The sequence below is a fragment of the Mucor velutinosus genome (assembly GCF_035048745.1).
Source record: "Mucor velutinosus strain NIH1002 chromosome Unknown tig00001569, whole genome shotgun sequence".
In the NCBI taxonomy this organism is placed as follows: Eukaryota; Fungi; Mucoromycota; class Mucoromycetes; order Mucorales; family Mucoraceae; genus Mucor; species Mucor velutinosus.
Window position 1 is genome coordinate 900,459 of NW_027041921.1, and position 14,624 is coordinate 915,082.

General features: G+C 41.6%; 7 protein-coding genes across 7 annotated transcripts; 3 read left to right on the top strand and 4 right to left on the bottom strand.

Moving 5' to 3' along the window:
* Positions 1 to 902: 902 nt before the first annotated feature.
* On the bottom strand, positions 903 to 2,003 carry ATC70_012474 (uncharacterized protein; the record flags this gene model as incomplete). The annotated part of the gene is made up of 4 exons (XM_064831645.1): positions 903 to 937; positions 996 to 1,066; positions 1,123 to 1,524; positions 1,585 to 2,003. 4 exons carry the CDS (start codon positions 2,001 to 2,003, stop codon positions 903 to 905), a joined length of 927 nt encoding a protein of 308 aa, XP_064677925.1.
* A 270-nt stretch (positions 2,004 to 2,273) lies between these two features.
* ATC70_012475 (uncharacterized protein) lies at positions 2,274 to 2,797 on the bottom strand (the record flags this gene model as incomplete). Its single annotated transcript, XM_064831646.1, has 2 exons — positions 2,274 to 2,702; positions 2,759 to 2,797. The coding sequence occupies 2 exons, from the start codon at positions 2,795 to 2,797 to the stop codon at positions 2,274 to 2,276; spliced, it is 468 nt and encodes a 155-aa protein (XP_064677926.1).
* A 285-nt stretch (positions 2,798 to 3,082) lies between these two features.
* On the bottom strand, positions 3,083 to 4,872 carry ATC70_012476 (uncharacterized protein; the record flags this gene model as incomplete). Its single annotated transcript, XM_064831647.1, has 3 exons — positions 3,083 to 4,318; positions 4,369 to 4,482; positions 4,546 to 4,872. 3 exons carry the CDS (start codon positions 4,870 to 4,872, stop codon positions 3,083 to 3,085), a joined length of 1,677 nt encoding a protein of 558 aa, XP_064677927.1.
* Positions 4,873 to 5,907: 1,035 nt separating this feature from the next.
* Positions 5,908 to 7,158, top strand: ATC70_012477 (uncharacterized protein; the record flags this gene model as incomplete). Its single annotated transcript, XM_064831648.1, has 3 exons — positions 5,908 to 6,034; positions 6,460 to 6,565; positions 6,633 to 7,158. 3 exons carry the CDS (start codon positions 5,908 to 5,910, stop codon positions 7,156 to 7,158), a joined length of 759 nt encoding a protein of 252 aa, XP_064677928.1.
* Positions 7,159 to 7,591: 433 nt separating this feature from the next.
* ATC70_012478 (uncharacterized protein) lies at positions 7,592 to 8,731 on the top strand (the record flags this gene model as incomplete). Its single annotated transcript, XM_064831649.1, has 1 exon — positions 7,592 to 8,731. One exon carries the CDS (start codon positions 7,592 to 7,594, stop codon positions 8,729 to 8,731), a length of 1,140 nt encoding a protein of 379 aa, XP_064677929.1.
* A 153-nt stretch (positions 8,732 to 8,884) lies between these two features.
* ATC70_012479 (uncharacterized protein) lies at positions 8,885 to 12,439 on the bottom strand (the record flags this gene model as incomplete). Its single annotated transcript, XM_064831650.1, has 16 exons — positions 8,885 to 8,925; positions 8,981 to 9,407; positions 9,458 to 9,672; positions 9,727 to 9,864; positions 9,920 to 10,004; positions 10,055 to 10,085; positions 10,140 to 10,290; positions 10,342 to 10,385; positions 10,437 to 10,541; positions 10,596 to 11,058; positions 11,114 to 11,235; positions 11,286 to 11,557; positions 11,617 to 11,762; positions 11,821 to 12,034; positions 12,085 to 12,216; positions 12,275 to 12,439. 16 exons carry the CDS (start codon positions 12,437 to 12,439, stop codon positions 8,885 to 8,887), a joined length of 2,751 nt encoding a protein of 916 aa, XP_064677930.1.
* Positions 12,440 to 12,780: 341 nt separating this feature from the next.
* ATC70_012480 (uncharacterized protein) lies at positions 12,781 to 13,410 on the top strand (the record flags this gene model as incomplete). The annotated part of the gene is made up of 1 exon (XM_064831651.1): positions 12,781 to 13,410. The coding sequence occupies one exon, from the start codon at positions 12,781 to 12,783 to the stop codon at positions 13,408 to 13,410; it is 630 nt and encodes a 209-aa protein (XP_064677931.1).
* Between the last annotated feature and the right edge of the window lie 1,214 nt (positions 13,411 to 14,624).

Here is a 14,624-nt window from a genome sequence, read left to right on the forward strand (position 1 = left end):
TTCTGGAGCGCTTTGCCTCATGAAGGTGTCTTTTGCAATGACAATATCTCAGAAAAGTTGCTGTAGATCTTACGCAAGTCGTATATTTACTTATGGCCAGCTTTATGTTGCCATCTCAAGAGCAACATCAGCGGATGTATAACTCCCTCTCCTGACTCTGATATAGCTTTTTTTTTTTACTATTAATTGGTTGTTTAAAATCTACTTGATATGCCAGATATTTATTGTCTCTGATTTGAAATGTCTTCGGCAAGAGCCCGCAGATCGACGCCGTCATCGAGAGTAGCGAGATTGACCGGATAGTTGTATGCTATTGCTGAACATAAACTATTGGAATCTTAATTCAATTTACATGTCTCCATGTTTAGACCATGATTCTTTGATGTGAAAACGGCCTTTTCTTTCTTATTTTTAGGGCCTCTGATCTCTCCATTATGTGATGTGCTTTCTTGTCCTATGGCTATCTAGCTTAACTAAGCATCAAATACTACCTGATCCGCTTCAGGTCTTTCTTGGCGGCAATTTAATGGTTCGACCCTGAGATCAATTAGATTCGACAGCTTTTTGACATCCAAATCAATATGTCAACACCATGCAATGTTATTGCATAGAACTACATAAAGCTCACGCTGTTACGAGCCATATTGATGCTTCAGCTCTTACAGAATATACGAGTATCTGGTATGCGAAAGCAAGTTTGGTTGTGCATCGCTTTTATTCATACATGTAACATACAATCTTGAAATCAATAGGCATTTCGAATGAAGGCATTATGTGCCATTTTATTAGAATGGTAATGAAAATCCGTGTATAACATAGAAATGAGGGTATGAAATGGGTTGTTCGTTTCGTAATATCTTTAGTGTAGGGTCATCTACGCCATTTGTTTGTATCGCTAAAAATTATCTGTCATCGTTCACCAAGGGGTCGTATCCATCTACATGTAATCACGTAAATCAGTAAGAACTAAAAATGAGAGAAAGGTACAATCTTACAAGCACAGATCCCTTGCATGTAGCAAGCAAGCACAATCCCCGCGGCGACCTGAGAGACAGGGTGCTTAAATCTATCATGATATTCGTTTATATATGTTTGGCAATGTCAAGTCTCTTGCTCATGTACCTTGTGAAGAAGGCTAGAACGTAGAATATCTGCCAGTGATGTATATGCAGTCTAACTTTGTTGGTGTACGGGTTTGGCGGTGGCAAAATGGCTACTTCTTGAGAGGGTATTTGCTCTGTTAAAGCAATGTCTTTATTGCCTTGCATATTTTCGTGAGTTGCCGCTTCATCTAGATAGTTTGCAGATGGAGTAGAGGGCGGCGTTGTAGCTTTTAGTTGTCGCTGATGTCGCCATGTGTAATACGTTGTTCTCGTCCAATTTGAATTGACTTCCTTAATCAGGAGCACCGATGTAACCAAGAAAAAAATCGGGATCAGCAACCCGCAGACATAGTAAATCACGAAAGGTAGACTAAACTGAGATGCGAAATAGATGTGAATACCAGCAAAGGCTAGGATGATACTATTATCATGTCAGTTGAATGGCTTACAAAAAAAAAAAAAACATCCACCACTGTTTTACCCAAGTGCAATCAGGAATACAATCCACATTCCTTTTGGCCAATGCTTGATATTAGGCAAGGAGGTCTTTGTATAAGGTTGTTCAGCAATAATAGCATAGCCAAACAACGATGGATAGAAGGCAACGACAGTGATCCAGCTAAATGCTTTGCTATAGTTACCAAATATGAATACAATCAACCCGTAACTGAACCCTAGCATTGTATCGCTCCAATGCCTTGCAATTGTCTTTTGATTTACTTCCCACTTGTACTTTTTGGCTACGTAACGATAGACTGGGTATGGTACAATATAAAATGACAACGTAAAGTACAGATACATAAGAGGATGAAATGAGAAGAGCGCGGTTTCAGGCACCAATGAAGGATCCGAAAAGCCCATGACATTGGGTCCTGTAACGTTGGCTGCATACAAATCCATTTTATAGAAACAAGAAAGAAAGAGAGATCGCTTCATGTCAGAAACAGGATGTCCATAAATGTATGCGATTCGGTTTATTTGATTGGATGTCGTAGAAAATTTAGCCGTAAATGTATACATGTAGTTGATTTTGGCAGGTTAAATGTGCACGATCATTGGTGCATTGGTTAGAATATAGTCATTGAAAGAGAAAGATAACGGTTGGTAAGCATAGTAGTGTAATAATAGTAGTAGTAGCAGCAGATATGTACAGATAAGTGGTAATTGATCCTAAGACGACATGGTGGGGCTTTGATGCATTAGAACCAACAGATGCGCAGCATCCTCGTCGTCCGAGGAGAGCGTTGCTGACAATTTGCGATTATCTGTAATGAGAGGTGAATGCTGTGATCTTGTCTCTGACAAAGGGATGTGAGAGGGAGATCTGGACGCGTTTTTCTTTATTAAACGATCCATGTCGTTGTGCTGCATAGGAGGTGAGGTGGGATAGAATCTGTGATGCGAGAGCACTCTTCTTCTCTTCTTGTCGTGGATCAAGGGCGATGTGATGGTCTTTGTCGTAGTCGTAGGTGAGCTCTGGCTTGGCCTCAGTTTGTGCTCGTATAATGGGGATTCCAAGGTTCTCAAATCAACATTTTCGTACCCGTGTTCGCGCTTGAAGTTTGCTAATGCCAGTCGAGCTTTGAGTCGATGTACCATCTATCAGGCAACATGAGTGTCAAGACATGGTGGATGTGTTGGGTAAGCCTACTTACGTCTGACATGTCTGGCGGGGTGTTAGTCGTCTGTGCCATTTTGTTAAATGTGGAAAAAACTTGATGAAAACTAGTTTTTCTCGCTTTCTCTTTTTATAGTGTCAGCATGAACCCTTGTGTCTAATCGATCCAATAGATGCTATCATTTACATGTAACCAATCAAGTTTTGGAGCTAATTTTCATTAAATTTCTTTATTTCTATCTTGTTAAACATTCGATACACTGATCAACGGTTGCATGGCAATTGTGGCGAACATGGAGTGTCTCCAAGTATAACCAGGCCATTCTCATGTCGAAAGCGGAGTCGTTTGCTTGTTGGAAATTCATGCAATTTTGAGAACAAGACAGCGATTCCAACCCTGAGCATCCTTGTACACGGCAACTTGCTCCCAATCAGACCAGATTGCTAATACTTTTTCCATCATACCCTTGCCACACTCTAAAATCACATAGCCGTCTTTTCTCACAATGGTGGGTGCGACCTTGGCAAGCACACGATACCATTCATAGCCGTGGTCATTGGCAAACAGTGCTTCTGCGGGTTCCTGCTGCAAAGCGACCATTTGCTCTTTGCTCTTGCTAGCCTTGTCGAAATCAAGATACGGCGGGTTACACACCAGTATATCATAGGCTTTCTTATCATTCAACATGGCCATGTCTTGTATACGCCATGTCGCTCTTTCACACTGTTGGTTAGGAAGCAATCTGCGTGCATTTTCTCTTGCTACATTCAACGCCGCCTCGCTGATATCGACTCCAACACCTGTAGCACAAGAAATCTGATCAAGGATGGAAATCAGCAAATTTCCACAACCTGTACCCACATCAATCACATGGATTTTGCTGCTATTTATGGATTTGGATGCTGTAACAGCTGCTTCCACAAGCGTTTCAGAGCTCGTTCTAGGAATCAGACAATCGCTGGTGACCTTGAACATCAGACCGTTGAACTCCTTTTGTCCCAACATGTATGCCAGTAGCTGGCCTTGCTGTCTCTCCTCCAAATCGACGGCAAGTACACCAGATTTTTTGATTTCATCCGCCTCTCGGTCTAGTTTGTTCTGATGAAATCTGGCTTCTCGATCACACATGACGCCAAATTTCGCTGGCTCGTCTTCTTTGATTGATATTTGGGTGTTGAGTATGGGGTGAGTGAATGTTACCGCAATCAAAGCAGCACATAAGCCTTTGTCTCGATTGGCTTTCAAGGGCTTTGTGAAGGTGGAATTGCCAATGATGGGATAGTCAGAGTGAAAGTAAAAGAGCTTTCGTAATTGCGTGCTAGACAATGGCGTGCATAGTTGCAAATCCAGCCTGGAAATATGACGTGCATTGTTTGAAGGTGTTTGTGACACAATGTCAATACTCTTCAACACTTGATCGGGTATAATGCTCTCAGATTCTTCGTCTCGCTTATTCGTTTCAGGGCTGAATAGCTTACTGGCGTCCGCTGTTGGCACAAATCCATGGCAGAGGACACGCATTGTGATTTGAATCCTGTTGTTCCTGTATTGCTCCACCAGCAAGTCTCTCACTGCTTCGGTTTTGGCCACAATGATCTAGAACGAGCATGAATATCTGGCTTCCACACGTTGATCTGGGAACATACCAATCCAGATGCTGCTTTTTGTATATCATTGATGCACCATACTTTCTGCCGATTCCCTTCCAGATCCTTGAGAGCCGTGTTGAAATGTATCGCTTTTTCAAAAATCACAAAATTCTATATGATGGCACACAAAATTAAGGTTTGGCATGTTGAATTAGCCTTCTGTCTGCGCTGTACCTGTCCTGAGGGTTTCCACACTACAGCCAAATGATCATCTTCATAGCATATTCTGATCGGCACTGCTTTCAAAGTGTTTGCTTCTTCAATTGATTTGTCATATTTCACTTCTACTACATCGCCCTGCTTCAGCATACGAGTTTCTTCTACTGGGCGACCGTTTACTGTGATTTCATGTCTTGCAAATGCTCGATGCAGGTTTTCCTTTGATCGCACCACTGTTCTGTAGTGCTTCAAGAGATACTTTCTGACTCTAGTGTCATGCGCTGACTGGGGAATCATTACCTTGAGGTAATTTATTGAGTCGCTGCGGTTGCTGTCATCCATATTTAGCTGTTGAAAGAGAGCCAGCAAGAAGAAAAACTTTTCCATTGATTGATTTGCCTTTTAAAAGGTCACAAAATCTTACATGGTCGTACCATTGGCAGTTCATTGCACACTACAGCACCTTTAATTGACTAAATAGTGATTTGTTTTGGTATATAGAGCAGGGATATATATGGTTATCTTTTGATAAACAAAAGAATGAGGGTTGAAAAAAGTATTCAAATGCAAACAAAAGACATTGCAGCCATACATGATTTGCGGCATATAAAATCAATGTAGCTTACAGACTTGTTTGCAATGATCTAGAGCTCTGAGGGCCACAGAATATGCTGTTAGGATTATAAGATACTCTAACGACTGCTTCTAATGTAGATTTGGCTATCAAATCTCTGGTGTATCCTCTAGAATTAGAGCTGTCATTTGATCTCTGAAGCATGGCAAAACGGAATGTCAAGTTTTTATCGAATGTGGGTACAAATGTTCATTGCAAATGCATATGACATCCCATTGCAATGTTCTACCTCAGCAGAGTCGAGATTGCAAAGCACCACCTCGATAAGAAAAGCACATTTTCTAGTTCAAAACAGCACATGTTGCCATCATTTGTTAAACCAAATTAGGAAGTGGAATGGACAGGTTGATTTAGCTCATGTCGCCATCATGATTGACACCTCTGATAAAGTACTACGAATCAGGCGAATTTTTGCAAGCGATCAAACGATAACAAGGTGATTGCAATGTCTGATCCTCATACATGGTGGTCATCATGTCTGCTACTGTTGGCATGGCAACGAGCCAGAGGCACACCCTCAAGTCCGAGCATCTATTTAAGCTATTTTTACATTGTTTGATCGGATTAAATTCAAATGGATCCATCAGAAAAAAAAAAAAAAGAGGGGGGCCGGGCAAGAAATTTTTTATAATATAAAATTTATGTTCAGTCAGGTAATTTAAGAATCCTTCCCTTTGTGTTTTTGCGATATCCATCCATCCCCTTGATTGAGGCATCCATCGCATACAAGCTCTTTTATAGATATGTCCACTTACTCTAAGAATCTTTTCGACATCCTTGGTGATGGTGAGGTCCCTCGCCCCGCTCCCGTCAAGGAAGAGGCTCCTGTCGTTATTGACAAGAAGTCCGTCTCCAAGATCAACAAGGATGGTAAGTTTTCAGCTAACAAAATTCCGAGGCAGAGGAAATAGTACATTATCTTTAAACCCTTCTCGACGATGGAGAGAATGAGAGAAACATACCGCTCACAATTCAACAAGCAAGGCAACCCTCGTTTGACATAAATGCCAAATGCTCCAACTTTAAATTTCAACAATCAGGGCACATGTTTAATCATTTGACATTCGTATCTAAAAGGACTTGAAGGCACTGATATCGGCCTGATCTTTGGAAATCCCGGGGATCTGATCAGTGTTGCGCTTTGATATCGATATGGACAACAATTGATGTATGATTCAACTGGACAGTGCCTTATTTTTCATCTATTGGGTTTAAAGATTTTGGAACAAATCAATCTCGAAAGGAATTAAAATTTTTCTGTGCACATGGAAACTAACGTTTATTCTCATGATTAGCTGCTCGTGCCGCCAAGGGTGGTAAGCCTACCAAGGGTGCCCGTCAACAAAACGGTCGTCCTCAACGTGGTCGTCAATTCGATCGTCACTCCGGTACCGGTATTGTGTAAGTGGACTGATATCGATCCAGGAAATGACATTTGGTATATTAATTGTGATCTACAATCTGGTAGTGATACTGAAAAGAAGGTCAACAAGGGCTGGGGTAAGGCTGGTGCTTCTGAAGCCGAAGCTGCTAAGGACACTCTTAACCCTGCTGACCCCGATGCTCCTGAAGCCGAGGCTGCTGCCCCTGTTGAAGAAGAGGAACAAGTCAAGACTTTGGATGAATACTTGGCTGAGAAGGCTAACAAGTCTTTGAAGGTTTCTCTTCCTGAAGCCCGTAAGGCTAACGATGCCGATGATTCCGCTTTCAAGGGTACCGTTGCCTTTGCCAAGGAAGAATTTGAGGAGTTCTACGTCTCCAAGGAGACCAAGACCAAGAAGACCACCGAGAAGGTCCGCAAGGAAAAGGTCTTTGTTGAAATTGAGCAACGTTTCCAAGAGAAGGCTCGTCCCGAGTTCCGCAAGAACGATCGTCGTGGTGGTCGTGGTGGTAACAACAACAAGAACAACCGTCGTTCCACCAAGAACGCTGCTGCCCCCGCTGTCAACCTCCAAGATGCCTCTGCTTTCCCTACTCTCGGTGCTACCGCTTAAATCATTTTTTCTTGGTCATTGTAAAAGAAACAATAAACACTATCTAAACATCTATAAGATCTTGTAAATCTGACACGTTTTTTTGTTTGTATAATATATTGAAATGGAGAAGAGATATATAATGATACATGTCAGAATGTAGGTAGCTTTGAAAGAAGGAGTCATGGGATATTCTCGTATATTACAATGAACAATAATGAATAGGAGGCATGATTAGTGCGTTTTTCTATATTGATTTAATTATAAATGAACAATAAGGGCAATCCAAGCCTATTCAAGTGAGCCATCGTATTTTAACATCTCCTATATAACCATTCTATTTGGTTGGCCAGCCATAAATTAACAAGATCTACATGCAGATAAGTCAATTAATTCATTGCCTCTTCTTCCCTTCTTCTTCTTCCTATTCCACTTCCTTCTGTATTTCAAAGAGATGTGTAAGAGAAATCTGAAGAGGTTAGCATTGAATCTACAGTCGTCGTCGTCGTCCAGTAAAGAGATGATGCCAGCCACGCCCGTTGTCATGTCAAACAAGGTTAGCGACCAGCGTAACACTAAGCACGCACAAGATATGCAAGAATGCACGAGCAACATATATCAACAGGGTCCTGCTTGCATTTTACCCAATTTATATCTAGGTGCTTATTACAATGCTCTCAATGCCACACAATTAGCTCGCCACGACATTACATGCGTTATCAACGTAGCCAGTGAAATTGACGTTGTGTCCTTGCCACAGCACATTGAGTATCATCATATAAAGTGGACCCACAATCAGCTCGACCTTGCAACATCAGGATTCGAGCGAGCCATTGCATTGATCCGCACTGCCCATAATAGCCACCAAACTGTCATGATTCACTGCCAGCAAGGAATTGAACGCTCGGCGGCTTTGGTGGTGGCATTCTTGATAAAATCAACTCGCTGTACAAAGAGAATCAATGCAAAAGTGGACGAGGATGCTCTGGCAGGACAGAACTGGTCCTTTGATCGCGCGTTGAACTTTGTCCAGGAAAAGGCACCCAAAATTCGCCCTAATATGGAGCTTTTGTATCAGTTACGAGAGTATGAACAGTCAATACCAATGGAGCAGCAGCATCTGTACCAAACATCAGTGAGGGCAGAAAAGAGGCACAACATACGGAACAGAACAAAGCGCTCAGAGTCCATTGCATGTAGTAAACCATCCGCTAGAAGTGATGCGCCATTGACATCCTCCACTTCACTTCGATCATTGAATCAAGCTATGTATTACCAACGACCTCGTTCAGCCAGTGTGCGAGACACCTCATCATCAGCCAACTTGACATTTGCAACGACCACATCAGAATCAAGCGCATCCTCCAAACAGATAGACAAGCAGCCATTAGCTATTGCTGCACTGATCATTGTGTTGGTGGCCTTGTATCAACGAGAGTGCTGTCCTTTGTATCACACCACCAACAAGTGCAAGTCTAGCAATGGCAATGATACACTGAAGACAGCCGTGGATAACAGCGATAGCGATGGTTACAACAAAAACAACAGACATTTGGCCACTCAGTTTCTAAAACCAGCTTTTCCAATATATTAGCCATTTATGACCTAAAATCTAATAAAACAACAACATTGTGTCGTTCGTATATATATATATATATACAGAATCCCCTTTTTATTGACATTATTCATAGCAGAATCACCTTGATATACAGCAAAGGGAGAAGTTGAGACATCTTGATGGTTTCATTTACATAGCAGCACGAGAGACAAAGAATTTTGGATCAAATTCTATGACACTTGTTAAAACTATGCCCCTTACACACACGTATTTATATCAACCTACCCTTCTCATCCATATGGACTTCTTCTTTATGGCATCGATGGATCCAGCCCAGCGTAACAAACCGAGGCAGCGGCTCTCTTTTGAATATTTCTGATAACTTGGGTAAGCGCGATAAATCATGTGGATCAAAAATAACATGCGTTATTCTTGAATCTGAAGCATCTGCCGTTACTCTTCCTGCCTGAAACTCAAACAGAAGTTGAGCCAGCTCCAAATCTTCCTGATACCGTTTCCAATTGACCCATTCCATCGAGATTGGCGTAGGCTGTTCCTTGGGCATGGAAGTATCAAAATCAAAGTAGGCTACACAGTTCAAAAATAGCATGTCATTGATTCCTTCTGAAAAATAGCGTTCTGTTGTTTCCAAGGCCAAGTTGCGGTAACAGGTATCGCCTAGGTTTTGATCTGTGTCCATGCGATCCATGATCTATAGTATAGTCAGCAGTAGATTTTTATCAACACAAAGTCAGTTTGTACCTCAAGCAAGTCTTTGGTTCCTATTTTCTTGTTGTAGTAATCTCCATAGGCATCCATGGTTTTCAGAAAATCTTGCTGGGTTCTGGACGATGTATAATACATGTATTTGGGTGTAATAGGTAACAGTTTTTTGGCTTCGATAGAGTCTAGAATATAGTTGGGATGCAATATATCGCAATCTTCATCGGCTTTGATGCTACTGTCTACCCGTGAATCTGGTCTATGTCAACAGTCTGCACATATACACTACAGATGGGCACACTACTTACTCGATATGCCTGCAATGAGTATGTCTGCTGTCTTGTTCTGTCGATATTCACCACCATTCTCCTTGATCAGCAGGTCCAGATCATTCTTTGAGATACCACCAACATCAAAGTCTGACGATTTGGTTCCCGTAATGACATCTAAAAATACCATGATCAGTTTAGAGCCCTTGGTAGCCTCTCATAGCACACTTACAAAAGACTTTTCCCTCAAAAATGGCTGTTTTTTGAACCACGTTACTTGAGTCTATACCCTGCTGGCTAGGTAATAGCAATGCACCCTTTAATTTTTTGTCAGTGCAAGTCTGTCAGTGTCATTCATGATGCCTACCCTTCTGGACTTTTTTTCGCTGCCTCGCACACTATCACATTATATAAGACCATGTACATCCTGCTTGATGTTGTCTATCACTTACATTCTGTCAGCTGCGTCTCTCTTCTTGCCTACAGCACCTTCAGATCTCGCCTTGATGACATCTGAATAGGTCATTACATCTTGCCATCCTTTGTCTGATCTCAACCCGACATATTTTGGAAATCGCAAGGTGCACTGAGTCCCAAATTTAGCTATTGATTGCTCATTAGTCGCTTCATTGAAACTAGCGCATATTTACCTACTCGAATCTACAATCTCAGTGCCCTTGACCTCTACTACAATACCGCTAAACGACATATTAATACGACTAGAACAATTCGCAGTTATCTATACATACTCTTGATAAACAACGACTTGATCAAAGGATTCACCCGGTCTAGGATGGACCATCCATTCTGGCACCTTTCTAGGATCATGCTTTGACCTTGTTTTCATGAGATGCCTACGCTGTCATCAGTATAACGTACTCGGCATGCGCTTGGACTAATTGACTTACTCGAGCTCTCTCACGGTCTCTGCTTTCATGCCACCAGCCAATGTAAAGGTAACAAACCTGGGCGGCTCAGTGTCTGGAATCCTGTCATCTCGAACGGCACACAAGATGCTACCCAATTTTCCGCCTAAACGACCACTACCGTACTTTGTACCCACCAACAGCAGATCACACGTGTCCACCATCGAATCCATGTAGACGGGCTTGTACTTTAACCATTGAGAAGATCGCTTATCAATTTGATATACTGAGCTTCTATCCTTGATAACGAGGCCCTCTTCTCGATTCAATAACACTTTTTCCAGCTCCTCGTTGATCTCTTCTTGGGTGTTCATTTCGAGCCTGGGCATCAATCGCAAATACATGCCTTGTTCTGTTATCAGGTGGTCCAGTGCTCGCAAACGCTCTTCGAATGGGAATCCAGTCATTAGGGCATCATCAATAAGAAGAATATCAAAAACAACAACTATTTGAGCGTGTCAGCTACAATCAATAGCATAAAACATAAATCGATACATTACAGCAAGGGTGTGGAAGCTGGTCATTTCTGATGTCTCTTTTTGCTGCATCTTTCAAGGTGCCAAACTCCAAGAAGATGTCTTGCTTTGGATCGTAGGCCAACATTTCACCATCCAAGATGACTCTATGAGATGATCAGTGCTGAATCTTGCATCATCTATATAATTTACCTACTTTTTGGTAGTAATGCCTTTATAAATACGACTGGAAAGCTTGCTCAACTCCTTGGAGGAGGATCCATACAAGTAATTTTCGTCTATTCGCCTTCTGGAATGCCACAAGAACCGGTCCTTTTGTTTGTCATAATGCATTAGCACTCGCTCTCCATCAAACTTTTTCTCGACGTAAAATGGCTTTGTCAATTGATTGTAACACTTTTCGCTGAATGGCTCGCAGGTTTGAGGTATGAACATGTTGAATAATTGGAGCCTCTGCCGTCTCTGATCCTACAGAGATAATCATGTGTGAGTCTAGTAGTATCGAAAAGCAGTTGATGTGCCATTACTCGAAGTCTAGCGGTGCTTCCTTCTCCTTCAGTGTATGATGCCAGATTACATATTGCTTGCAATGATTTGTTGGTCGTCCAGTCGTCATACGCGCCATCGTAGATAGAATTCAAGATGGTTCTTTCGCCACACTGAATCTTTAAATCTATGGCGGTACATGATCAGTATACCATCATCAACCATATCACGGCCTGAACATATACCTTTTAGAATGATGCGGACGATCCATTGCATTTGCTGTGCTGTGTATTTGCTCAACATTTCCTTGAATATGTCGGCCTGATCCTCCTTCTTTTCAGGGTCTGCTAATCGGTCCAAGAACTCATTGGTTTGTCTGACTGTCTGTGTTGATTTTCGCACAATGGATCGTTTTTCAATTTCCTCATAGGCAATAAGAGGGAAATTGCCAGCAGTTTTCTGCAAAGCACGTTTTAGCAAGAGAAAAGGCAAGCCCACACAAACAATACCTCATTATGAGCCACAGGTTGTTTGTACTTTTTCAGACGGATGCCGTCAGCACACGTTGGATTAATAGCCAATGCTTTCGTCAAGACAGATGCTAATTTGTCCTCCTTTAAATTGTACGTTCTCTCATCTCCCTGTATTATATGAGTATATCGTCATTCTGCTGTGATTTGGATATATCAACAAACATACTTTTGGTAACAGTAAGCGTATCGCGTCATACACATCAGGACCACAACGTTCAACCCATTTTGAGATAAACTTGCGCAATCTTTCTCTCTTTTCACTACTCTTAATGGCATTCAATTGTTCGAGAAAAATACAAAATTCCTCGAATGAAGGTGAGGCAGATGGCATTCTAGAAAGTTCACACACAAAAGGCAACAACGCCTTTATTTCCAGAGCAGGAATGTTTTGGGGTTTCGTATGACCAATCAATGATTGCATACTTGAGTCCGCCATAATTTCATGATTAGGGCATTGGCAATTCTCGCTAGCATAAGGATGATCACTATATGACCTATCCCAACCTTGTTTCATATTGTAACATTGATGGCAACTCCTCAGAAACATGATGTCACGTAGTAATCATACAATGATTGATGGATCTGTCCATAAAACGAGCAACATCCAGTCATCTTTTTTGCATTGTCTTTTTATCTAATACATACTACATTCTTATATTATCTTAAACAAACATGGCCAACGTTTCTAAAGCTGCAAGCAAATTTGGTGCTGGTGTGGGCTTGACTGGTGCTCCTGCATTCAAGAGAGGCGATAATATCGTTGATTTGATCATTGCTGATCACAATGAAGCCAAGGAATTATACAAAAAGTACAAGGAGACTAATGATGTGGATGAAAAGGTCAAGTTGAGAAACAGCTTGGTCAAGGCCTTGGTCCAGCACGACGAATGCGAGCAATTGCTCATGTATCCCTTGTTGAGAGAGAAGGTTGGTGGTGCCGTTGGTGAGGGTCATTACTCTCGCAGTTTGTCTGAACATCAAGAGTTGCGTGAATTGATGTATCGCGTACGATACGCAGATATCAAATCCAATCCTAAGCAATTTGACTTTAAGCTGGACAATGCCATGCATTCTGTGTTCCTCCATGTTGAGCAAGAAGAAAAGGAGGTTTTGCCCTTGTTGACTCAACACTGCTCTGAAGAAGACCTGGAAAAGGTTGGTGCTTCCTTCAAGGCGCACAAGCCTGTTACTGTTACAAGACCTCACCCAAGTGCTCCAGCTCAAGGATGGCCACTCGCTGTAACTTCTCTTATAATGAAGCCTTTGGATAAATTCAGAGACTATTGGGAAGGTGTAGCTTAACTTTCCCCCCCCCCCCCACTTTGTCTATTTGTTTAATCATCTATCATTCAAATAATAATCTTTGCAATCAACAAATAATAAAAAGCATTCTAAAAACACAAGATATATGATATTATGCTCGTATCAAAAGCTCCAGAACAACTAGAGCAGAAAAGAATGGTTTAGGGTCTTCACTAGGAAGAGTAACAATGGCAGAGTAAAAACTAGTTGTGATGGGGGGTTTTTTTTTTTTACAGATAAATCTTTCGCATCCTGATGTTTCTAAGGTAAAAAGCCATCATTACGGTGAAGCTCAATAGTAGAAATGGTTGGTTTCGTACTTGACAAGTAAATGGCGTTTCAATGATAAGGATGCTTTCAATGCAAACTGGAATTTCACTTTTCTGCTTTCTATTCTCACTTGTTGAGGGCGCTTCATTAGCCAGTACACTGTGATTCTCGATGCTCCACGTTTGTATTAATCGAAACAATTCAAGTGCAATAAGACAACATACTTGCAATGCCTCTTATTACTCCGAACTATGCAAAACACAGCGAAATCTGGATGCACTTGATCCGTGATTCCTCGCGTTAGAAGCCGTTTTAGATTGCCAGAGCATCACCAAACAGTTGCTTACATCTAGCATTTACTTGCTGATACCTGTCCAACTTTTCTGGAATCGCCAAAACCGCTACCAAACCATGAGGGGGTACCTCGTGGTTTTCTTCATAAAAAAAAATAGACTATTCGCGTTTTGGACACCAAAAGTGATGACTTTATGACATACGAGTGTTTACGCCTCGGTGAGAACCAGCTTGCGTAGCGGCAGCTCGCGCTACTGATTGCCCACACGTATCTTTTCAAAATACTGGTACTTTCATTTTGGCCCTCCACTTTCACATGAAAACCCTTTATATTATCTGTGGATCTGATTCTTATGTGATGCTCTGCATCCATATACACGTAGCTATTTCGTATACGGGCAAATATCATACAGATATCATCCTTTTTTAGTCAAGAGTGTGCCTAATACAGCGAAAACTGAGTGCACTTGAGCTGCGTTTTCTCGCGTTCAAGGCCGTTTTAGATCGTCAGAATAGCACCAAACAATTGCTCTCATCTGGCAGTTACTTATTGCCACTATCTCAACTTTTTGAGGATCAAAAAAACATGGCCAAAAATCGACCAAAAAGCATGAGGTACCCCTCATGGTTTTTATTGAAAATCAAACGAT